The 24,654-nt window shown below is 49.6% G+C and overlaps 1 protein-coding gene across 9 annotated transcripts; it reads left to right on the plus strand.

Moving 5' to 3' along the window:
* Positions 1-24,421, plus strand: TJAP1 (tight junction associated protein 1). 9 transcript variants are annotated; one of them, XM_080916626.1, is made up of 12 exons: positions 1-53; positions 575-668; positions 10,287-10,416; positions 16,938-17,035; positions 18,191-18,316; positions 19,750-19,778; positions 20,558-20,758; positions 20,971-21,037; positions 21,274-21,303; positions 22,001-22,108; positions 22,192-22,275; positions 22,772-24,421. In XM_080916626.1, the coding sequence occupies exons 5-12, from the start codon at positions 18,218-18,220 to the stop codon at positions 23,858-23,860; spliced, it is 1,707 nt and encodes a 568-aa protein (XP_080772752.1). In that variant the 5' UTR covers positions 1-53; positions 575-668; positions 10,287-10,416; positions 16,938-17,035; positions 18,191-18,217; the 3' UTR covers positions 23,861-24,421. The 9 variants fall into 9 exon arrangements, with proteins under 9 accessions (XP_080772752.1, XP_080772750.1, XP_080772757.1 ...); XM_080916627.1 differs by having other exon boundaries at positions 28-89; XM_080916624.1 differs by lacking the exon at positions 10,287-10,416.
* Positions 24,422-24,654: the final 233 nt, after the last annotated feature.

Genomic DNA, 24,654 nt, shown 5'->3' on the forward strand with positions numbered 1-24,654 from the left:
CCGGCCTGCCCCGCGGCAAGATGGCTACCTGAAGGAGAGGGCCCCGGCGGAAAGTTTGTTGTGGGATTTTTGAGTAGTCTCGCTGGGAGGCAAGAGTTGAGGGGGATTGCGGGACTGTAGCATGGCGTAGGGATGAAGGGAGAGAACAGCTCCGAGATGGAGAAATAGGATCCCAGGATGGAGGAGGGTCGGAGGCGGAAAGAAAAAAATTCCGATGGGGGCGGAGGGGAGGGGGGGAGCCTGTAATTCTGTGGCAGCCCTAGGGGAGGAGATGGGGCGGGGGTAGCCAGAAATAGGTGTGGTTCGGATTCTGGAGGAGCAATCGCTCACGAATTGAAAAAGTTACTTCTCTGAGAGTAAGGAAGTCTGGAGTGTGGGACAGAGGCCTGACTTCCTCAGGCCAGTGGGAGGGGAAAGGGCTCTTGTAGTTGCCGCTGGGAAGGGATAGGAGTGAGATCTGGAGCGTGCAGGGCGGGTCTACCAAGGAGGGGACCGAAGGCAGTCAGATGACCCTCTTCCAGGCTTAGATTAGCCTTATTCATAGCTCCTATGGCAACATCTGCCCCAATTTCAGCTTGAAGACCCAGGGGCCCCAGGGACTGGAAGAAATCACATTGCCTGCTTGGAAAGAAGAGGTAGCAACTTGTCCCAGCCCAACCCTAGAGCGGGTAAGATGGTCTCCAGAGATAGGTTTCTGAGTGATGTTCTCCTGGGAGAGGATCCATGGGTTTGGAGAATAAGTTAATCCATGAAGTTGCTTGCTCTTGTAGAGAGTTTGTTTTTTTGACCATGATCCTTAAATTGGTGTTTTGGTTAGATTGCTGGCTACTTTTTGGGAGCTGGTGTAGAATTGAGTTTTGCTTGCCTTCAGCTGTATAAACAACTCAGGGCAAATAGAGGATACACTAAAAATATTCTTTCTGGGATACACTAAAAATATTCTTTCTTTTTTATTTGTTTATTGCTTTTGGAGATAGGGTCTTACTGGGTAGCCCTGCCTAGCCTGGAACTCACTCTTCTAATGCATTATTGTCACAAAGCAGTTTCCTACTTGTGTACCATTTCATCCTCCAATCCCCCATCACACCGTCAGTTTGCCATTCTGCCTGAAAGTAGACATTTTGTGAGTAGAGGCAGATGATAGAAAGTCATAAGCATCTTTGTGATGGCATTCACCGACGTTTGGATCATTTCTCTGAGCAGCCCCCAAATTCACTTGTAGTGCGTGTCTGCTTTTGCATTTTTCTATTTAGTAAGAAAAGGTCATTGGTGTTCCTCAGGTGTGTCCCAGGCGAGAGAGAGACAGGATGGAAATAGGAAGAAGCTCAGACGAGCTTCCATGGTCAGTGTGAACACTTTATCCCTGACAAGCCCTGATAAAATGTTACTTTGCAGCTGGGTCAGTGAGATAAAGGCAGGGAAATTATGGGACTTGTCCTTTCCTGCTTAACTTTCTCTTCATCCTTCATGTGTGCTCCAACAAATCGCATTTGAAAAAGAAGACACGCTCACTTTACGCGCAAAGGAAACATGGTCTTCCACATAGTGAACTTGCTGGAGAAAGAGATCTGAAGGCGGAGTGTATGAATGCAGTCCTCACTTTGGTTGCTGTCCCAGGCAGAGAGAGTTGGGAGCTGGCCTCTGACATTTGAGCTTTTGTTGTTTTGTTAGTGTTTTTTTGGGGGGAGGGGTTGTTGTTTTGTTCTGTTTGTTTTTTTAGTGTTTTTGAGTCAGGGTCTTTGTAACCCTGGCTGGCCTGGAACTCTTTATGAAGTCCAGGCTGGCCTTGAACTCATGGACACACAGTGCCTAGCTTAGTTTATTTTAAATATTATAATTAAAATATTTTTGTTTTATGTTTATGAGTGTTTTGGTTGCAGATACATTTGTATACCAAATGTGTGTCTAGTGCCAATGGAGGCCAGGAGAGGTTTCCTATCCCTTGGAACTGGAGTTACAGATGGTTATAAGGTGCCATGTAGGTGCTGGGAATTGAACTCATTTCTAGAAGAGCAGCCAGTGTCCTTAACTGCTAAGCCTGTTTATGTGTGCCTGAGTGTATGTATGAGTACCATGTGTTTTCAGGAGCTCTCAGACTTCAGAAAGGGGGCATTAGGTCCCCTAGATTTACAGGCAGCTGTGAGCTGCCACATGGGAGCTGGGAGTTGAATGTAGGTCTTCTACAAGAGCAGGAAACACTCTTAATTGCTGAGCCATCTCTCCAGCACCCAGTTATTTTTTTTTAAAGACAGTTTCACTCTGATCCACTCTGGCCTCTAACCCATTGTATAACTCAGGCTGGTCTTAAACTTGTGGCAGTTCTTTTCCTGACTTCTTTTCCTCCCAATTACTGGGATTATAGACATGAATGACTATGGCTTTTTTTTTTAAGATTTATTTATTTATTATATATAAGTACACTGTAGCTGTCTTCAGACACACCAGAAAAGGGCATCAGATCTCATTATAGATGGTTGTGAGTCACCATGTAGTTGCTGGGATTTGAACTCAGAACCTCTGGAAGAGCAGACAGTGCTCTTAACCGCTGAGCCATCTCTCCAGCCCCTGACTGTGGCTTTTGTTTGTTTTCCTCTTTTCTTATTTGAGGTAGTCTTGCTATATTGCCTGGGCTTGCTTAGAGTCCGGGGCTTGAATGATCCTTCTCCATCAGCATCCCAAGTCTGTGGGATTGCAGCAGTGTTCCCAGTAGGATCAGGTTCCATAGTAAAGTGTATTTTGTCCATTGCTTGCAATATTCCTATCACAAATGTCTAGTCAGGCAGAAGACCTGAAGTCAGTGCCACAGGGGTTTCTTGGGAATTGGGAATTGTAATGTTAGAACTATGCAATAGCCAGGCATGATAGCACACACCGATAATTCTAGCATGCTGGAGGCTGAGGAAAGAGGATTGGTAGTTTGAGGCCAGCCTTGTCCACATAGACTCTGTTTCTAAGAAAACAAAAAGGTGGGGCAGGGGGGAGAGCATTGTGTTGAGCAGCTAAGAGAACTGAGCTGGTAGACACTAGGAACTTTAGCATTTGATAAGGGAGGCAGGAGTTCAGGATCGTCCTCAAAGTTCCATAACATGTTTGAGGCTAGCCTAGGTTACTTGGAACCTGTTTCAAAAACTGACGCACACAGCCAGGTTGCTAGTTGGATCCCGACTGTGGCTGTTTGATGTCTCTTAATTGCACAGTTCTGTGGGCCTCGGTTTCTCACTGTTCAGTGGGGGTAGTAAGAGTGCCTGCCTTGTACGTGTTGTAGAAGATGATCCACGAATGTGCTGCAACTCTCCTTGACACCTGATAAATACTGTTATGTGCATCAGGTCCCTGTGATTTGCACAGTGATGGCTGGAGGGTTTGTACTGGTGGACTGCTAGCCTGATGCTACAAAGATGCAGGACCACCTTTCCATGCTGAGGCTAGGCGTCTTGTCTTTGCTACTGGAGAATATTGAGGACATTCTCTTCCCGGAGCACTCTGCATGCAAAGCTACTTTTTGGGGTAACAGCTGTATGAAGAAGACACTACTGCTTACCATCCTATTTCACAGATAAAGAAAATGACACACGGTAGTTGAGTCATTTATTCAAAGTTCCCTGGTTAGAGCCCTGCAGGATGTGAACTCAGGACACCTTGTTTCAGCAATTGAATGAGTTGGTTTTTTTAAATATGTAACAAATTTAAAGAATGATTTTGGGGCAAGGCATAGTGGTGCACACCTTTATTCCTAGAACTCAAGAGGCAGAGGCAGGTGGATCTCTGTGGATTCCAGGCCAGCCTGGACTACTTAGCAAGTTCCAGGCCAACCAGGGCTACATAGTGAGACCCTGACTAAAAAAGTAGTTATCATTGTTACTATTTTTAAAAATATTTGTTTGTTTGTTTTTTTTAAGATTTATTTGTTTTATGTAAGTACACTGTACACTGTCTTAAGACACACCAGAAGAGGGTATCAGATTCTATTACAGATGGTTGTGAGCCACCATTTGGTTGCTGGGATTTGAACTCAGAACCTCTGGAAGAGCAGTCAGTGCTCTTAACCACTGAGTCATCTCTCCAGCCTTTGTTTTATTTTAATTTTTTTAAAGATTTATTTATTTATTATATATAAGTACATTGTAGCTGTCTTCAGACACACCAGAAGAGGGCATCAGATCTCATTACAGATGACCGTGAGTCACCATGTGGTTGCTGGGATTTGAACTCAGGACCTCTGGAAGAGCAGTCAGTGCTCTTAACTGCCGAGCCATCTCTTCAGCCCTTGTTTTATTTTTAATTGGAAGATAGAAGTATAGGATCTATAACATGGTTGTAAACCACTTGCTGTGGGTTCTGGGAATTAAACTCTGGAAGAATAGTACATACTCTTTAACTGCTGAGATACCTCTCTAGGCCCCTCCCAACTTAAACATTTGTATTTATATAAAGTTTCCTTTTTTGTGGCCCAACTTAGCCACAGCCTCCTGAGCTCATTGATACGTGGTTCTGGACCCTTGGCCGTCATGTATGCTAGGCATGTACTCCACCATCGAACTGAATCCTCAGTGCATACTTGGGCTTTAAAATTAATCCCTTTGCCTCAGCTTCCAGAGTGGTACCACCGCAGGCACAAAATTTAATTTAGATAATACTTAGAGGTGATCTGTCTCTCGTTTGTCTCATCATCTCTCCCAGTTCGTGTTTGTCTTGTTGGTTCCATGTACACCCATGGGAGACACATTTTGGGTGTTCAGAATTCTTTTCTGGGACTCAGCTCTTCAACTCAGCCTCCTGTTTACTCTCAGAAATAATACATAAGGCAGAGACAGTGCAAAGGAAGTCTATGTTAGCCAGACCTGTTCTCTCCTTTCAGAATTCAGTTTAGTGACTACCCCTTACAAAACTTCGGGCCTTTGTGAGGTGAGCAGACTAACATTGGGATTCACTCTGACTCTGGCATGGTAATGTACTCCTGGCCAGAGACAGACATGTGGATGGCCTTGGATATCCAGGCCAGCCAGGGCCACATCTCAAAACAGCCCTACACTTAGCATCCTTTAAAGAAGGATGTGTTCCTTCGTGTTAATTTAGACATAATCATTAAGGATAGCATTTGATTTTGATCACTGACATGAGGAGATGAAGTAGCCACAGTATTAAATTCATAGACCTTATGTATGTAATCATTCTTTTAAAAATAGCAACCTACGCAGAGGAAAAATAGGTGACATTTTAAATAGCTTCTTCTCTCAGCGTTTGGTGAAAATGGAAAACAGCTGTGCTGCCTGATGAAGGCCCTGGTGTAGGGTGTGAGTGTCTCCTGTTTGCCAGGCAGGGCAGCCTGCAGCCTGAGGGCAGAAGCCAGCTTCAGGTTTGGTTAACTGGCTCGCTCTCTGCCCTGTGCTTACAGACTTGCCTCTTCCAAGTGAGTCATGTCCTGTCTATTTAACACACCCGCAGGGTGTCTTTTTCTTCAGTAAGTGACTTTACACTGGCAGTAGGCATGTGCCTGGTATATGACTGGATTTTAGGGGACTTAAAGGCCTGAGTCTGGACTTCTCCCCGAGAACTCTGGCCTGGCCCCATAATAAACTTCTCTATTTGTTGTGGCACCCAACAGTCTTGTCCCCTCCTCCATTGTCTTAGAAGCCACACATCCCAGCGTAACATACCTTACCTTGATTTGATTTATGCAGACGTCAAAACGTGCTGCAACTTGTTCTAGCAGAGCACACAGTGCTGTAGAGATCTGTGGACTTGCTGAGTTCAGGTTACATCTTATTGAATAGCCAGATTGCAGGGTGAATGCTGGAGGGTTTTGAGCCAGTCCTGCCTTACCATTGTGTAAATTAGTTTTCTCTTGAAATGCCCATACTTGAGTATTAAGTTCACATCTCATGCATTCATTGCCTTCTTACCACACGAGAAGAACCTCCTGATAAGTTGAGTCTTTCTCTCATCTGGCTAGACTTTTACTTTTTAAAGATTTTAAATGTGTGGTTATGTGCATTTGAGTGCAGATGGCCATGGAGACCAGAAGAGGGTGGTGTTGGCTTTTTTCCTCCTTTTTTTTTTCTTCTCTCTCTTTGTCCATCTGTCTCTTTCTTTTTTGAGGCTCACTATGCAGCATTGTCTCACCTGAAACTCTGCCTTCTGGGTGTTGGGATTAAGGGCATGTGCCTCAGCACCTGGCAGATCAGCTTTTTAACAGCCATCTGGACTTGTCCTTTTTAGCTTCAGGGCCTTTGCACACACAGATGTTGTTGCCTCCATTCCTGGATCCCTCTCCTTGCTCCCGTTAACCTTTTTTGTCCTTCAGACCTTGTCTTAAATGCCCCTTTCTTTAAGACTCTGCCTCTCTTTCATCTCTTCCGTCTATGCTTGACTCTGATTCTGTACTTGCCTATTTTGTTTTGTCCAGTTCTCCAGGACTGTAAGTGTTCAGAGAACAAGGACATGTTTTCCTAGTAAATACTCTGCCATAGCTAAGCATGATAATGAACCAAGAATGTAAGCGAGTTCTAGAGCAGCCTGGTCCATATAGTAGGGCCCTGCCTCCAAAAAAACTCAAACCATGCCTCTAGAAATACTGTGGTTCTCCCCTGTTTAATTTAAAGTTCATCCTCTTTACCTTGGCTTGCAAAAAAGTACCTTGCATTCTGGCTCTGGCTCTGGCTTACTCCTATCCTGGTTTGTTTTTCTGTTGCTGTGATAAAACACTGAGGCCAAGTGACGTAAGAAGCTGAGGGTCATTTCGCTTGAACATCAGTGTTAGAGTCCATCAGTGAGGGAAGCCAAAGCAACAACCAACAGAGATCAGACATGTTTTAATCCAGAAACTGGTTCCACAGGCTTGCCTACAGACCAGTCTGATGAAGGCATTGTCTTTATTGAGGATTCCCCCTTCCCAGATGACATTAGCTTGTGTAAAGTTGGCAAGAAAAATAAAAGCCAGCTCAGCCTGTTAGCCAGAGTCATGGCCACCATGCCCCCTGTATCCTGGTCTTCATGGCTCCATAATCCCACCTGTGTTGTCACCCATGGTCTTTACACCGCACCCAGTTCATGTGTCTCCATCCACTAGGAATAACTTGTTTGATACTCCTCACCACCTTACCAAAAAAAAAAAAAAAAAAAAAAAAAGACGAAGACCAGGGTCTTGCTGTGTAGCCCATAGTGACTTCAAGCTTGTCATCTTTAGTCTCTGTTCCCTAAATGCCGGGATTGTAGGTCTCCGCTACCATGCCTGGTCCGTGCCTGTCTTCCCTGCTCTCCTCCTGCCCACAAGGTTCTGGAACTTGGTTAGAGTCTCTTTTCCAGTGCTCAGTCTGTTGTGGGGAGTGCACTCTGTTGACCACGTTTTGAGTAGTGTGGTAAATGGAGAGTGTCTCCTCTCGTGATGCAGTAACCATGAGAATCCCGGCATAAGAAGGAGAGTGTTGTCACAGAACAACTTGTGACAGTCAGGCTGCAGTGCAACCCCCATGTCCTGGGCTGCAGAGACTCTGGCTGGACCACAGATGCCTGCTGCTTCCCTAGTCCTAGGGAGGTTCGGAGTGACCTTGGGTGTGATCAGTGGATGGTGGATTGTAGTTACTAGGGCTTTGGATAGACAAGAGGGTTGTATACAGTGAGTGACAAGATAGATCATGTCATCGTTAGGTTTACTATGCTGTGATGAAACACCATGACCAAAGTAATCTGGGGAGGAAACGGTTTATTTGCTTACTTGTCTACATCACCATTCATCATCAAAGGAAGTCAGGACTAGTACTCAAGTCGGGCAGGGACTGATGCAGGGTCAAAAAGGAGTGCTACTCACTGGATTGCTCTTCACGGCTTGTTCAGCCTGCTCTCCTACACAGACAACCAGCCCAGGGGTGACCACCCACAGTAGCCTAGGTAGTTCCTACATCAGCCACAAATTAAGAAAATGCCTTACAGGCTTGCCTGCAGCCCAGTCTTAATTTTCTTAACTGAGGATCCCTCTTCTTGTTTACTCTAGCTTGTATAAAGTTGACAAACCAGCCAGCACAGAGTTCTCTGGGATCCATGTTCCCAAGTGTCTTAGGGACTGAAAAATGTCAGGGAAAACCAGAGGAATGTGTACAGCTATTGAGTAAGCCAGACTTCCAGGCCCCTGTGGTCTTAGGGCTTTGGTCTTGTGCCACAGGCTTACCCCTGATCCTCTTCTGAGATGGCTGGTGGCTGAGTCACTGTCTGTTCTTCCAGTTTCTTTTCTCCTGTAGTTGATGGGAATGGTCTGTAGGTACCAGTTCTCAACAAATTCCAAAGGAATTGGTTTTAGCAGTTAGAACCTCTTGAACTGCATGCAAGGTACTCCAGCCTGAGCCTGCAGTCAGATGACCAGGACTCCCTGTTCTCTGAAGAGCAGTCTTGTATGGCCACAGATCCCTGCCTGAGCCAGTTTTTTATCCTCTGTGATCTCGAAGCATGCGCCACATTGAGTCACTGTTAACCAGCCTTCCCTCTGCTAAAGGGAAGATCTGAGTCTGAGGCTACTTAGGAACAAGGTCCTTAACTGAAGGCAAACATTAGGTCCTGTGATCCAGACTATCCTTCCTGAGTGGATTAGAACAGATGAGATGTTGCTGGTAAGATCTTCCCGGTTTCTAGGACTTTTTTCTTTTTTCCTTTTTCAGTCCTGATTTTTTGAGACAAGATTAGCTCTGGCTAGTCTCAAACTTCAAATTCTTGCTCATCATCTGTGCTGGAATCCTGGGTATGTCCCAGGCACTCCCAGTTCATTTCTCTGTGTATACCTGGCTGTCCTGGAACTCACTATGTAGACCCTGCTTGCTAGTCTCCAGCTTGCTGGGACTAAAGGCCTTCACCACCATACCCAGTGTTCTACCCTTAGAAAGCAAAGCAGACTTACCTCACTTAGCTGTTGTCTTGTTACTCTTGTGGGTAAGGGTCTGAAGGCCACCTGCTGGTGGGCAGGCTTTCCTCCTCTAGGAAAAAGGTCAAAGCCTTTAGGAAGACTTAGCTTTCTTAAACAGTAGTTCTTACCCTGGGGGTCAAGACTCCTTTGTCAAGTTGAACAACCCTTTCACAGGGCTGCCTAAGACCAACCATAGGAAAACACAAATATTTGTATTACAATTCATAATAGTATCAAAATTACATTTATGAAGTAGCAACAAAAGTAATTTTATCATTGTTGGTGGTGGGGTCACCACAACATGAAGACCTGAATTAAAGGGTCACAGCATCAGGAAGGTTGAGAACCACTGCTTTAGACCATTGTCTTTTCTCCACAGTCAGGAGTTGGCTTTTTAAGCTCAGGGACAATAGTCAGAGTAGTATGGAGAATCTCAGCTAATGGGAACCTGTTGGTGCTTGCATTTTTGTGGGGCATGCTGGGGGATAAACCTAGGGTCTTGCACATGCTAATAAGCACTCTACCCCAGCCATCTCCAGCACCCATTCTCCCCTTTTTTAGTTTTGAGGCAGAGTATAAGTTGTACAGGCTGGTCTTGAACTTGTCATCCTCCTGCTTCAGTGTGCCAGGTGACTTCCAGACTGGGGGCAGACGGAGACTCTAGTTCCCTTTTAGCTCAAGTCACTGCTCTGCTTGCAGAGCTTCTAAAGCAGGGCTGAGGACCTTTCTGCCCATTCTTGATATGTTGGAGTGAGTTTCCTGTCCTGCTGCCCCAGGGACACATCTTTTCAAGATTCCACTGTTATAGCTAGTACCGTCTTCCCCAGGATGTCCTTGCAGGTTTGGTTGAGGTGTTTGTTGGTGCTTCTTACAACTAGGGTTCTGAGAGGGTGGAACAGTCCCTGTTAGAGGCTGTCTGGCAGTGTGCCACCTTTCCCTTGAGTGGCCCAGCTCTGGGGCTAGGTCTCACACTGCTCCATTGTGCTGTGTATTCTGATGCAGCTCTCATCCCAGCCTCTGACAGAGCCTGTGGGAGGTGGTGGAATACTCTGTTGGCATAGGCCTGGATGTGTGGCAGCTGCATCTGGGGTAGAGGGTTGTTCTTATAAGTCAGTGTTCAGTGTCCTGGTGCAGCCTGGCAGTGGAGTTTGGGAACTGGGGAGACAGGAACTGCCTTCCACAATAGCTGCCTTCTCTTCACCAACCAGAGAGCCTTGTGTGGGTTAGTAAGCCGGACTCACTGTTGGCAAGGTGGGGTGTTAGTCTTCCTCAGGAGTACTTTCTGGTGATGGGAAGCCCGAGAGGCCCACAGTCTTGAAGGTGCTTTCTGTCACAAAAGAGTACAGTATGTGCTGGAGGGGTCTTCAGTTTGGTCTCCTGTGCTCTCTCTTTGCAGCTCCGGAGTAGAGCTGCTCACACACCAAGCTGTCTGTTTATATGGAGTGCCTGGAGTGCGTCTGCCATGAGTCTGTTGCTAATGCCATTAACCAGGAAAGCTGGCTGGCTGGGGAGAAGACACTAACCCTGTGAGTTTGACCTTGGCTAGCTAACCTGCCCTGGGGGGGCTGCCAGCAGTGTCGCCTACATTCTCTGCCAGGCTGCCTTCCTCCTTTGCTCAGGCTTGCCACCCCTGCTTTCTGGGTCCCTTCCTTTCATCTTTTCTTAATGTGGAGATAACCTCCTTGGTCTTTGTTCCTTTTCTCTTGTTCTGTAAAACACCATGACCAAGGCAGCTCAGGGAAGTAAGCATTTGGTTGGGGTTCTAGTCTCGGTTAGTCTTGAGTGCAGAGAGAAAGAACAGCTGAGAGCTCAGATCTTGATCCCCAACCTTGAGAGGAGGGAGAGAGGGAGTGACACAGATGTAAACAGACACCAGGAATGGTGAGAGTCATTTGAAACCACAAAACTCACCCGTAGTGGACAAGGCTACATGGCTTCATACTTCCCAAATAGTTCTTTAACTGGGGACCGAGTATTCAAATGCATACCAATCTCATTCAGACAGCCACGTCCTTCATGGCCAGAAGAGAGATAACTGCTATAGGACTCCTGCCTCTCCCTCACTTTCATACTGGACACCTTAGTCTCCCACAAAACAGAATTGGTTGGTGGTTCTGTTCTGTGCTTTTAGCAGCGTGAGCTGGAGACTTCCCCTCAGATACCATGCTATTCCTGCTTCTCTGCTTCAGAGACAGATGGAAGTCGGAGAGCACCCAGTTGCTTTTCCTACCTTTGCCAAGAGGGCGAGTGTGGATGGGCCCCCATTATTCACTGAGAATAAGAAGTGAGGTCCTCTTCTTAGTTGGGAGATTGAGGCTTCCCTGAATGTCAGATTCAGAGCTGTGTGTGATGCTGTGGTGGGGCTTGGTCTCTCACCTGTTTCCACATGGAGTGTCAGGTGGACTTTAGCCTAGAACTGGGAAGGGTGCCTCAGCTAGACAGGACAGGATCTGGCTTTGGATTCTTCAAGCCCAGGAAAGGTCCTGATCTCAGTGGGTGATTGGTGAGTGTTGCCTGGCTTGAGGAGCTGCTCTCCTAGACCCTGTCCTTCGTACTTGGGACAGAGAAGGGATGCCTGATAGACTCAGATCAGTAGTTGCCTTGCTCTCCTGGCAGTCCAGTAGGTAGCTGTACACAAACTGGCTCAGGAGGTGAGGCTGGAACTTAAGACTTGTAAGCCCTCCGGACAGATCCTGTTCCTGAAGGCTGAGAGGGAGAAGACTGGGCCGAGGCTGCAGTGTGAATATGAGGGGTGGGGGTACTGCTGGGGTGCCTAAGAAATTGAGTAGGGAGTTAGCAAGCTGAAGGGGGGCTGGGTTTGGTTCTGACTAGAAAAGCAAAGAGGAATGCTGGCCAGGATCACAGCTTTGCTTCTCTCCCTAGGAGAGGGCACGGAGTCTAATGTCAAGGGCAAGCATGGACTGGGGGACTTTTGACCCCACTTCGTTGGCGAGGGTTTGGTTCTCTTGGAGCACCATCATAGTCTTTTACCCCTTTGTTCTTGTCAAATGTTTGCTGGATTTGAGGCCCGATGGGTAGACAAGGTGTTTGTTCAGGTGGGGAGCCAGGTGATTCCTCATGGTCACCAGCACTAGTTCTGAGTTCATGAAAACTCTGGTTAGAATGAGTCTCTTCCCTTTGGCCTTCAGAGTCCTGTCAGTGTATTCAGTTTAGTGTAGGCAGGGGCCAGCTCAGAGCTACAGGCAGCTTATCCCAAGAGGGTGAGGATGTACTTGCCCACAGGCATGCAAAGCTGTTGGAGGGGCAGCAGGGCTGGTCTGGGCACAGACTGGCATCATCTCCCATGCTCATCAGCCCAGAGCAGCACCTTTGCCCAGGCCCCACCCTGTGAGCTGCTGGCTGCCTGCCTGCCTGCCACGCGCCCAGGATTGCTGAGGGCTTTGCTCATGTACCTCAGGAACAGCTGCATGCCGGAAACTGGGGGCTGAGGCAAACGAGATGGGGTAGGGGTGCAATGAGGAAGGCTAAATCCAGCTCCTTGTGTTTACCTCACTGTAGGCAGGGTGGAAGGGCTGTATTGTGGTGTGGAGAGGTGGGGATCTTCATGGGCAGTTCGTAGGGCTATACTATTGCATTGGGTCATAGGGTTGACCCTTACAGCATTGTATGGTGGTTTGTGTTTTGGGACTTTCATTGGAAGCAGAGCCTAGATTTCAAAAGTTTCAGAGCCATTTAGCCTTGCACGGCAAGCATGTTGCCTACCCCTTTGATGTGCAACTTCCCTGGGTTGCAGATGTCAGAAATTGGATATCCAAGGCCTGTGGCTCAAGAGGTACCTTGTGTGATCAGGATGCTGTGACTTGGGCTGATGGGGCTTTGAGAATGGCAGGTGTTTATTACATATTTATATCCTGCTAGGTTTAGGAATTAAGGCTGTATACATAGCTCAGCTGTCTTCTGAAGTAGGGATGAATTTTCCTTTCACTTAGAAAGCAACAGTGATTCCTAACTTCTCTTGGAACCATTATGAAGAAAAACTTTCAAGATTCTTGCAGTGTGGGCCCCACCCTAATGAAAAGGTTCATTGACCTCCTCAAAGGACCTCACTAACTTAGTTCATTGGCAGCTGTGAGCAGGGTTTTTCTGTAGGTTTTACAATAATCTGAGCCCACATAAATGACGCTCTCTCCTAAAGGAGTTGTCTGTGACGTTAGTAGAAGATGGTCTAATTGGGTCAGATGTTGCTCTGGGTTGGTGAACTTGTTCACACTGATAGTGCAGCACCTGAGGAGCTGGAGAAGGCTTCTGATGGGAGAAGGCTGGTGGGCAAAAAGGCAGAGAGCAGCAGCCATCAAGGATTCTGTCCTGCTCCCTCTTCTGTACCTGTATGTGCCTGGAGGATGGTGATCTGAGTCCTTGATAGGCAGAAAGCTGCATGCTTACAGCTTTCCCTTCTGCCCCCTTGACCTTGCTGGGCCTTAGGCAGACCTCTGTAGAGTGCCAGAAGGGAATGGAGCTTTGCAGGCTTGGGCTTCTCTCTGTTTGTTAGTGTCCCTTGGGGGATATTTGCTAGAAGAAGAACAAGGGTAGGAGGTTGAGTGAGTGGGGGATCTGAAGAGGTTTCTCTTATCCTATCTGTCTCCAGCTACAGTGATCTCTGGCATCAGTGGAAGCCTCTGGTTGTACCTACCCAGAAAAGGGACAGCCATGAGTCCCATCCCCTGGCTAGACTTCTGGCCCCTTTGAGTAACTGACAGTTGGTAGGCTACTTCCGGTCAGGTGCCCTGTATCTTATCTGTCTGTACTCTGCTCAGCTGCTCAGTGGGTTCACAGTGCAGGTCCCCTGTGCATGCTGAGTCCCATTTCTAATGAAAGTAGACTTTGTTCTCTGAAGGCAGCTAATCGTGCCCGATGGGCTGTAATCAGGGAGAAGGTATTTAATACAGGGCAGGTGGCAACAGGCGGCCACATTGACTGGCAGATTGCAACATGACAATTAGTAAGCGCTATCACCCTCCTCCTCAGCAGATAGGAGGTAGTCTTTCTTCTGAACTGACTTTGAATAGTGAAGAATGAATGCTATGTAGCAGAGGAAGGAGACAGGGTTAGCTAGGGTTGGGTAGGGGTGGTGAGGGTAAGGAGAGCCCCTTCTCCTCCTGCTTCAGGGTATTTGGGTGTCTCCCACTGCTGGGTCAGCCAGGGGTTCTGCGTGGGCACAGCTCTTGTAGTATAGACGCAGCATACAAGCTGTAGCCCTTATCCTGAGTCACTTGATCCTGACTCCTAGAGACCAAGTAGTTGGGAGTGGAATTCTTCTCTGTTCATTGCCAGATCTTCCTCAAAGATTCTTGAGGAGCTAGAGGCCATGAGGCTGACCTTGGCTGTGGCTTGCTTGTGATGGCCCAGAGGATCTTCTTTTCTCAGCACAGGGTTGGGGATCTTCTTTGGGCTGAACTCTGGAAAACCTTTGGAGGTTGTAGAGTTGTGCTCAGTTGAGGCCGCAACTAGTAGCTGAGACTTGTGGTGTAACTTCTCTGATGCCTTCTAACTCACCTCGTTTCGTCTCCCACCTTGGGGACCACCAAATCCAGATGTTCCTTGTCTTCCCAAGCCTGTTGTATAGTCCAGGGTAGTGATGCTAGGCCCATACGGGCAGGATCCAGGGAAGTCAGTAGATTTTGGGAATTGAAGCAAAGGCTCAGGTGTTCCAACATGCCCCGATATTTATGGACATGGGGCAGGGAGCGGCACAGATCTGCCTTGAGGCTTAGGCTTGGGGGACCCAGTAGGTTCCCTGGTAGATCACCCCTGCTTCTCTAGTCAGGAATGTTTCTCTTTGTGACACTGATAGAAGTAACCTTTGATCCCATCTGCATCCTTAGAGTCTCATCTGCTCTCTGTGCTCTCACACCATCCCCCAACCCGCAGATTGCCTCTAGCCTCAAGAAGCCCAAGAAGAAAATGTGCTTATAGTTGTAGCCAGGACTCACTGGCAGGGCATGGCAGGGCAAGCTATAAGATGTGGTGCTTCAGTGAGGCAGGTCTGCCCACATACAGAATCATCAGGTCCCTGAATGTGTCTCTGTCTGCCCTGCCTGTCCACTGTTGTCACAGGTGCCCTGGTACCTGGAAGAGAGTGAGCCTTGGCAGGAGCTGGGGGAAGGAAACAGAGGCTGAGGTGGGAAGAAAAGCACACCAGGGAGCTCTTGGAGTGAAGGGGTCTTTAGTCTTCTGGGAGCAAACAAGAATCATAGAGACCTGGCTCCCAAGCTCCTGGAAGCTTAGCCTGTGGCTTTGATCCTACCTTGTTTCCCAGGCATACCCCCCCCCCCCCCACACACACACCTGGTTAACCTATACTGCTTTGGGACCTCTAGGTCCCTCCCACAGGCCACAGGAGTCCCTGTGGTTGTATCCCTACTCCAGGTTGAGTACCTTCTCCAGGGGCCCTCTGGAGGACAGCCAGTGTGGTTGTATCTTGTTTGTTCTCCCTTACCCCAGGAATGTGGTGTCCTTTCTGGCCCTCCCAGATTCCTGTGCAGGGAGTCAGCCTGACAGCATGCCGCTTGTGCCCTGTGGGGACACGTTCTGCCTCCTGTCAGAGGGGCGGAGGGAGGCTGGCGACTCCTGCTTTACTACACCAAGGTCTCCCCAGATCCAGGCCGGGAACCCGATAGAGGAGAGAGACTATCCTGCTTCCCCGCCCTCCTTCGCCCCCACCCTGCTGCCCCAGGCCCTGCTGGAATGTGACAGGAGTCATGGCCAGGGCATGTCCCAACAGTAGGAACACATGCTTTAGCCCGTACGACTGCCTTCAGCCCCCAGCTCTGTTTGGGTTGATGGGGGTGGAAAGAGGTTTTGTTTTTTTAAATGCTCAAAGCCTCGTAGGGTTACTGTTTCCACTGATCACTGTGGTGGCTGCTGCCCCCATGCTGCAGCCCAGCTTATTACAGGTGCTTCTCAATCCCAAGAAGCTGAGGGGACCTGGCAGGTTACTTGGCCCAGTCATTGGCATAGGTGTAGAGCAGGTTTTTGCAGTGAAGAAGCATGTTACCCAGGCACTTCAGTATGCTGGAGCAGCCTTGGGCCTGGAGACTTGGGTCTCAGCTCCCCAGGCTCGAGTTTAAATGTTTTCAAAATATTGTGTTTATTTGTAGCATATGTGTCGGTATGTGCTTACCACAGTGCACATAGAGGTCAGAGAACCGTCTGTGGGAGACAGTGTTTTCTGCCGCCACGAGAGTCCCTGAGATCAAACGTGGGTCATCAGGCTTGGCAGGAAGCATTTTACCGACTGAGCCATCCTGCCAGCCCCGTGGTTGTGCTGTCTATACTATCGGGCCTCCGCCTCAGCACTGTTGACTTTTGCCTTGCCACCTCTGTTATGGTGGCTGCCCTGTGTGCTAGGATTACAGTGTCCTGACCTTGACTCACCAGTGGTACCTCTCTGTCTGCAGATTTTGAAAACTAAAAATGTCTATAGACATTTGCCTCTTGTCCCTGGGAGAAGCAGGGGTAAACTCACTCTGATTGAGAATCATGGCTCTAAATTGCTAAATTTCAGATTTTCTTTCTTGGGTCTTGCTCATTGCTGAGTTTCTTGTAGACCATTGTACACAGAAATGGTCTCTGGGCTCCTTTAGAATCATTGCTGGAGGCACTCTGCAGTACCGTCATCAGCGTGCTCCTTTGCTGGGCCCTTCAGAGTCTCATCTGCAATCTGTGTTCCCCAAATTTCCCAGCTTGTTGTAGACTCTGAGAAGCCTGGGAGATGGACAGGACATAGGAGAAAGGAATAACAGTAGTACCAGGGCTGTTCCAGAGCGGGGTGTGCACAGACTCAGCTATTGTTAGAGAAAGTCAGGGGCCTGTTACTTTAGTTATTTCTTCTCTGAGTTGGTTTCACTTCATAAAGCAGGCCATTCTCAGATTAATGATTCTCCTACTTCTGCCTCTGCCACTTTCTCCTAAAACCCACTGTGCTATGTTTTCTCTGCTTACTGCTTTCTGGGAGCCTTCAGGTCCCAGACTGGACAGGCAGGCAGCTGACACCAGGTTTCCACTTTCTCCCCTTCTCTGGTTTCAGGAGCTCTTGGCTAGAGGAAGTAGAGAGGCCGTGGGATGTGGAGAGCCGAAGGCTAGCTCCAGGAGAGCAGAACAGAGAGAGCTGCCAGCGAACAGACGGTATGTTCCAGTGAGGCTTATATTCCCTACTTTGTTCTTCTCTGGGAGGCCAGCAGGTGAGGAGCCATATAGGTACTCACTTTCAGTGAGAGCCAGCACAAAACAATATGTGGGCCAAAGGGGCTTGGCCTCTGTGGGCAGTGTCCAGAGAGTACTCTCAAGCTTAGAGACCCTCATCTCAGGAGCCTGGGTTGGGTCAGCATCCCCAGACTTCTAAGATTTGTTCACAATTTATGGACGGCAAACCTAAATGTAACATTACCTAGGCGCTGAGCACTATTTTTGTTTTAAACAGTTGGCTATGTAGCCCAGGCTGCCATCAAATTTGGGACCCTCTTGCCTCTGCCTCCCCAGAGCTTGAGATTGCAAATGTGTGTCACTGGATGTGTCTCTCTCTGTTGGTTTGTTGAGTCAGGGCTCCAGTGTGTAGGATTGGCCTGAAACTCACTGTAGACCAGTCCTGGAGCTCACAGAGGTCCACCAGCCTCTGCCTTCTGAGTGTTTGATCAGAAGCACACAGCACTGTGCTGGCCTTATGTGGCAGTGCCCTTGTGGAATGATGGAGGCTTCCCTGCAGCCTAGGAGCTGCTGCTGCTTATACCCTCACCTTGGAGTTGAGGAAAATTGATGCTTTGCAGCTCTCTGTGTCCACAAGGGACAGTGTGGGCTGCTGCTGAGGTCCCTATCCCACTCTTAGAGCAAAGTCTGCTCATCCTGGGTTCCAGGCTCTGCAGCCTGCCTTTCTCACCTGGCTGTTCTGCATTGGATTCTGACCCTCACCTCCAGCACTCTCCTGATCCATCCGGCCTGATCCACCGAAGTGCAGCCCTCTAATGACCCAGCAGTAGATCAGGTCCATCTGCCTGTGGGATCAGTATACAGCCCTGGCCACCTTTTAATTCTCAGACCAAAGAGACCTTAGAACTTCTTCCATTTATTCTGTGTGTGAGGGAGTGGGTAGGCATGAGTGTGCATGTGCCACAGTACCACCTATAGAGGAAGGGATGACTTGTGGAAGTTAGTTGTCACCTAATGTGGGTTCAGAGGATTGAGGTAAGGTGGTCAGGAACAGTGAGTACCCACCAAGCCATCTCAGTGACCCCTAAGAGCCTCTAAACTACATCTTTGAGCCTGTTTCTTCTTGGCTTCTCTCAGCAGGTAACCGAGCCCACACCTGCCAGGATGACCAGTGCTGCCCCTGCTAAGAAACCATACCGTAAGGCGCCTCCAGAGCACCGCGAACTACGCCTGGAAACCCCTGTGTCCCAGCTCGAGCAAGAGGTCAGCAAGGCTGGGGTCTGGCCCTGGCTGGTAGAAGCAGTCCCTTTAAGGCATCTGTCAGCTGGCCTCTTGAGCCTGAAGGTGCTGGGTGTTAAGGCGAGAGACTCACATTGCTGATACTGCTGTAATAGTGCTGGTGGGGGCCCGTCGGTATGTGTTCACATGTCATGAAGCCTTAGTCTTTACAGCTCAGCAGTATTGATCCCTCTAACAGCCAGACCATTGGACTGTCCATGCTCAAGCTGTGGGAAGCTGGACCTCAAGTGCTGGTAGAGGAAAGGCTTCCAACTTTGGCCTCTGAAGAAGCCTGAGGAAGCAGTGCTCGACCTGTTTCTCACCTCAGCCGCCGCGTGCTCTCTTGTGCCTCCAAAGTCTGGCCCTTCCTCCAGCTTTCCTTTGTTTAGCTGACTTGATAACTTCATACTTTGTCGGGAGCCATTTTAGGCTTGGTCAACTGCCAAACGTTCTAGTTTTGCTCACTGGAGTGTTTGGTTCTCAAGACTGGGTGGTTTACTCAGCTGTTGTTAGTGCTGTTCCCCTCTCCACTCACGGAGCGGTCTCAGATGCTGAACCCCAGGTTTATAAGCGAGGGAACAAAGGTCTGTGAGATGAAGCCTTCACTGAGTATCGTTGAGTAGGGTCAAATCCAGCGCTCAGGTTCTAGACCCATTGTATGAGCCATCTGCTTCCCTGGCCTCTTCAAGACCTGCCGTAGACAGCTAAAGTCATAACCTGTGTGTCCCTCACACATGGCTTGGACCTGCTTGGGGTAGCTGGGCTCTGACTCTGGGTCATTGCTGTCGTAGGAGCTTAGGAAACTTGGGACAGGAGGTCAAAGCAAGACACAAAAATGGTTTGGTAGTACAAAGTTATATTGGAAGGTGGAGGCAGGAAGATCTGGAATTCAAGGTTACCTTTAGTTACTTGGTGAGTTTGAGTTCAGCCTAGGCTGTCTGAGAACCTGTCTACAAACGAACACTCATCAACCACAAAGCAGAGGCTCTCCAGCCATTCAGGTTTTCCTCCTCAGTCTCCAAGGTCCTCTGTAGGGCATGAGAGGCCTTTGTCAAAACTCAGAACTCTTTAGTTTGGCTGGCCTTCCTCACTTCCTTGGAAAATCTGTACCATGCTTGTGAGGAGGTTGGCAGATAGCTGAGTTGCTTTATCCTCGGGGGTAGGTGGTATGAGTACCTGGTCCCCTTGGAAGATGGCTTTAGGATTAAGCGTATGCGTTGCAAGGGGTTCTAGAATTTTCTGGTTGACATGGGAGAGGGTCCTATAAGCTTATCAGATGTTTCTGGATTTTATCTAACTCTAGAGGGCCTGTCACTTTTCTGTGACATGGCCTTTCCCAGGGCTCTTTGGAGTGTGAGCCAACCAGGAGGCCAGTGGCCTGGAGCTGAGTCTCAGGCTGTTCCTCTTTTTTTGTCTAGGAGCCCCTGACTGATGCAGAGAGGATGAAGTGAGTATTGACTACATCACTGCACTGTGCTCTGTGCCCTTTTCTCCCTGCGGCTATTGGTAGTACCAGGCTCGTCCTCACATCTGGCCTTCCAGCTTCTGACACTGGCATAATGTTGTGACCTCAACACAGTTATTCCCACCCAAGAACCATACACTTGAATTATAAAACAAACACACATTACAGGAAAATGTTACTTTTAAGTGAGTTTATGGTCTTTACGTTGGGCTGCATCCACAGCCTTCCTCAGCCAAATGCAGCCCATGGACCACTCGTGCCCAGCAGAAGTAAAGGTTGGGGTGGGGCTTTTTAGGGATCATGCCTGGGAAAAGGGTTTTATTTGATCCATGAGCTGAGGGTCTGCCCTTGCAGAGAGCCCTTGCTCAGCTGTTGACTCCAGAAAACGGTGACCCACCTGTGCCAACTTCTTATGCCCTTTCTGTCAGGCGTGTGAGGCTTCCAGGAGAACAGCAGTGCTGGCCTGGAGTCCCAAGAGATTAATAATGGAGAAGGCTGATTGTGAAGGGGAAACTGGAGCTGCGGGGCTTAGTGCCTGCTGACTTGGGTGGTAACCAGAGACAGTTGGGAGCTACCACCTTTGGATTCTGACCTAGTACTTTTCTATATGGGGGAGGGCCATCTGGAATATTCTACACCATACACTTGGCTTCCACACCATCTTTTGTCCATCCCAGTGTATATTGAGTCTCCTTACCTAGACTGAGGCTAAAGGGACCCACTCGCCTGGCCACTCCCTTCTCTCCTGTCTGCTGCTCTAGAGTTAGCTGTTCTTCATGGTTCCCTGCTCCCCACCCCAGACTTTTGCAGCAGGAGAATGAAGAACTTCGCAGACGCCTGGCCTCGGCAACCAGACGCACTGAGGCCTTGGAGCGGGAGCTGGAAATAGGGCAAGACTGCCTGGAACTGGAGTTAGGACAGAGCCGTGAGGAGCTGGACAAATTTAAGGACAAATTTCGCAGGTGTGAAACAAGGGCCAAATGTCTCTAATTTGTGGGAGCATCTCCCCATTCATAGATTAGCTGGAAGAGCTTCAGATTATACCTGACTTAGTAACCCAGATATTGGAAAGAGAGGGACGTTCCTAGACTCCCATGTAGAGGAGGGTTGGTGGGGCTTGAAGAGCAGGACTTGACCAGGGCTCTGCCTTTCTCTCCTGTGTTTGTCTGTGTAGGCTGCAGAACAGCTACACAGCGTCCCAGCGGACCAACCAGGAGCTGGAGGACAAGCTGCACGCACTGGTACTATGCTGGAAAGGGCAGTTTGTCTGGTAGTGTTCTCACAGCATAGCAATGGGCTAGGACTTGCCAGGGGGGTGCCATTCACCTTGGGGCTTGGGGAGGAGAGGGAGGCAGGGCAGTGGTGGGGAGGGGTCCGCAGTGTGCTGTGCCAGTCGGACAGTCTAATGCTCACACTGTTTCTCTTCTCTCTTCGTCTCCCTCATGCTGCCACCGCTGCTGCTGCGCTCTCCTCTCAGGCCTCTCTTAGCCACAGCTGGATTTTTGCAGTTGCGTCTGAGTTTGTGTTTTCTTCCTGTTTCTGACCTCCTTGGTCCATGTCAGGGATTGTGGGGACCCTGACTATTTATTTCCTTCTGCCCCTTGAACACATCATCTCTCTTCCTGTCACTGTGAGGCTCCTGTCACAGTGATTCCCTCCTGGGGAAGGAGCTGGGGTTCTGCTCATGGCTCTGGCAGAGTCTCTGAGTGATATCCCTCAGCATTCCCAGCTTCAGCTGCGGTGGCAGCAAGCCCCGGCTGTAGGTACATGTTAGGAGACCGGAAGATCAGAAGTCTGCTTTTCATCCTGCAGCTCTTCCCTGTCCATCCAGCTCAGCTCATAGGCGCCCACTCCTAACCTGATTCGGGGACAGCTGCTCACACAGATTCAGTCCCTGGCTGCAGCTACTACCTCTAGGGTGTTGGTGCCTAGTGTCCCTCAGGCTGCCTCAAAGGATGGATAACTCTTAAGATGCCTCTTGTCCTGGGATCCATGGCCTCAGGTCCTACTCAGAAGGCTCCCTCCCATGGGCAGCCTGCAGAGCAGGGGAAATGCCGCGTTTCGTCTGTCTGTCGTCATTTGTCTGCTCTGTCTGCCTTGGCTGCCCTAGCGCCTGTGGCCTTATGTCTTTGGGCTAGGAGGTGGTGGAGGGAGAGAGGGCTGGCTCGGGTCTGGTCTGTGTTTACCATAAGTCTGTGCCTCAGATCAAGAAGGCTGAGATGGACAGGAAGACGCTGGACTGGGAGATTGTGGAGCTGACCAACAAGCTACTGGATGCCAGGAATACCATCAATAAACTGGAAGAGCTCAATGTATGTCCCCATCCCCAGCTTGGCTCTATCCTATATCCTATACCCTTTGGTGGGATGGGTGCTAAGCAACTCCGTTTCTCCAGGAGCGGTACCGGCTGGACTGCAACCTGGCTGTGCAGCTCCTCAAGTGCAATAAGTCCCACTTCCGGAACCACAAGCTTGCTGACGTGAGTGAGAAGCCTGCCTGGCACCACCAGCTGCTTCAGGACTCTCTTGACTCCTCTTTCCACTTGTCCTTCCTTTTCCCCCTGCTGAGTCCTGGGTGCTGCTGAGGGCTTATTGCTAGTGTTGGGGTTGGCTGGCTTTCTGTAAGGTCTCTTCAGTCTGAGGTGGCAATGCAGGAAGAAGGGGTGGCAAGGGTGGTCATGAGTATTATTACACCCATCTGATCTCACTCCTCTCAGGGGCAAAGCCTCTGACTTCAAGCCTGGCCCACAGAACTGCAGGTACTACAGTCTGTAGTTGGTCCAGTTCTCCACTGAGACAAGAGGTGATACGTCAGTGGTTGTGGTCTTAGCAGTGGATCTGGTTGATGCTATTTTATCCCTTGTTTTTCTCTCCGAAGTGAGTGCACAGGGCTAACTAGGGCACGGTGCCCAGGGTCTTTGCTGTGGGTCCAGCTATCCTAAGTGGGATCGTTCATGTCTCTCTCCCTTCTCTTAGCTACCCTGTGAGCTACAGGACATGGTTCGGAAACATCTGCGCAGTGGTCAGGAGGTTGCCAGCTCCAGCCCCAGTCCCAGCCCTTCTTCCAGCCTGGCCCCAGGGGCTGTGGTGCCTACCTCAGTCATTGCCCGGGTGTTGGAGAAACCGGAGTCTCTCCTGCTCAATTCAGCCCAGTCAGGCAGTGCTGGACGCCCCTTTGCTGAGGATGTATTCGTGCATGTGGACATGAGTGGGGGTGACCCAGCCAGCCCCCCTGTCCCAGGCAGTCCCACTCCACAACCCAATGGGGAGTGCTGCTCAGTGAGTACTGCAGGGGGCTCTCCAGAGGAGGAGCTACCCCTACCAGCCTTTGACAAGTTGAGTCCCTACCCCACCCCGTCTCCACCACACCAATTGTATCCTGGTAGGAAGGTGATAGAGTTCTCTGAGGACAAGATCCGAATTCCTCGAAACAGTCCCCTCCCCAACTGTACCTATGCCACCCGGCAGGCCATCTCCCTGAGCCTGGTAGAGGACGGCAGTGAGCGGGCCCACCACAGCCCAGTGCCTAGCAATCCTGCCTCAGCCCAAGGTTCACCCCATCATCAGCCTAGTCCAGCTCCCTCAGCACCGAGTGCCCCAGCGAGCTCAGCCAGTTCTGAGGAGGACCTTCTGGCCAGTTGGCAGCGTGCATTTGTGGACCGCACCCCGCCTCCTGCTGCTGTGGTCCAGCGCACAGCCTTTGGACGAGACGCGCTGCCCGAGCTACAGCTGCATTTCTCCCCGGGCCACTCTACGGCTCCACCACCTGCCCCACACCGCCAGTGTGGACTTGTGCTGCCAACAGAACCTAACTCTGGCTTTCCTCCGGAAGAGGAAGAGGAAATGCTGAACCTGCCTGTCAGCCCCGAAGAAGAGCGCCAGAGCCTGCTGCCTGATAAAGTGGACACAGAGGAGGGACCTAGCCCTTCCCACGTCGATGGCAGGGCCTGGCCTCTCCCCAATTCCAGCCGCCCCCAGCGCAGCCCCAAGAGAATGGGAGTACACCACCTGCACCGCAAGGACAGCTTAACACAGGCCCAGGAGCAAGGCACCCTGCTCAGCTAGGCCTGCCTGCTGCCACCTCAGGGCTGCATACTACCCCAAACTCTTCCTTCAGACCTGCCTGGCAGCTCTGAGTGGGGCTCACATCAAATTATGGAGCTGCGTTTGCACTGCTTGGTGCTGGCTTGCGTCATGATTTTTTTTCCTTTCCTCTGGAATATTTATTCTCCAAGGGTAACGAGTCATTTGAGCCCCAAGCTCTTTCTACCATTCAGTCAGCCTGGCCGTTACCATGGAAGTGGCTTGTCAATTTTCATTTGACATCTCCTTTCATTTCTAAGAGCTCTGGTTGTTAGGGGCAGGGTACCATTGGTGCTGCTGACCTCTATTGCTCTTCCTCAGCGTGAGCTGCTCTTAGTAGAGACAAGGGTGGACTCACTCAGGGCTCCCCTCAGATGTCTCCACCTTCCCTTCCAGAGGGAGGGCGTGACTTCAGGGGCCTCCAGCTAGACTCTGGCCTCTCTTAACCTTGGCTCTAGACTGTTACTCTCAGATTTGGTAAGTTTTCACATGACTATTTTAAAATTGAATAAAACTTATTTTGCAGGTAAGGATTAATTTGCTTTTCTCCTTCCCACTTTAACCCCCTTCTTGCTTTTATTGTTGAGATGGCATTGCTGGCCTGGCACTCCCAGATTCACCCATCTCTTAACTTCAGAGTGCTGAGATTAAAGGTGTGCACCACCATGCCCAGCTAACACTTAGTGGCTGTGTGAATGTGTACACCTGTGTATAGTGCCCCTGGAGCTGGAGTTACATGTCAACTACTGAGCACCTTTTCAGCCATTAAGTATTTC

Source organism: Micromys minutus (genome assembly GCF_963924665.1).
Source record: "Micromys minutus genome assembly, chromosome: 5".
NCBI lineage: Eukaryota > Metazoa > Chordata > Mammalia > Rodentia > Muridae > Micromys > Micromys minutus.

Coding starts and splice junctions, on each gene's coding strand:
- TJAP1 (XM_080916626.1), top strand. CDS start 18,218: ATGACCAGTGCTGCCCCTGCTAAGAAACCATACCGTAAGGCGCCTCCA. Junction 21,038..21,273: donor AGGACAAGCTGCACGCACTG/GTACTATGCTGG, acceptor CTCTCCTCTCAG/GCCTCTCTTAGCCACAGCTG. Junction 22,109..22,191: donor ATAAACTGGAAGAGCTCAAT/GTATGTCCCCAT, acceptor CCGTTTCTCCAG/GAGCGGTACCGGCTGGACTG.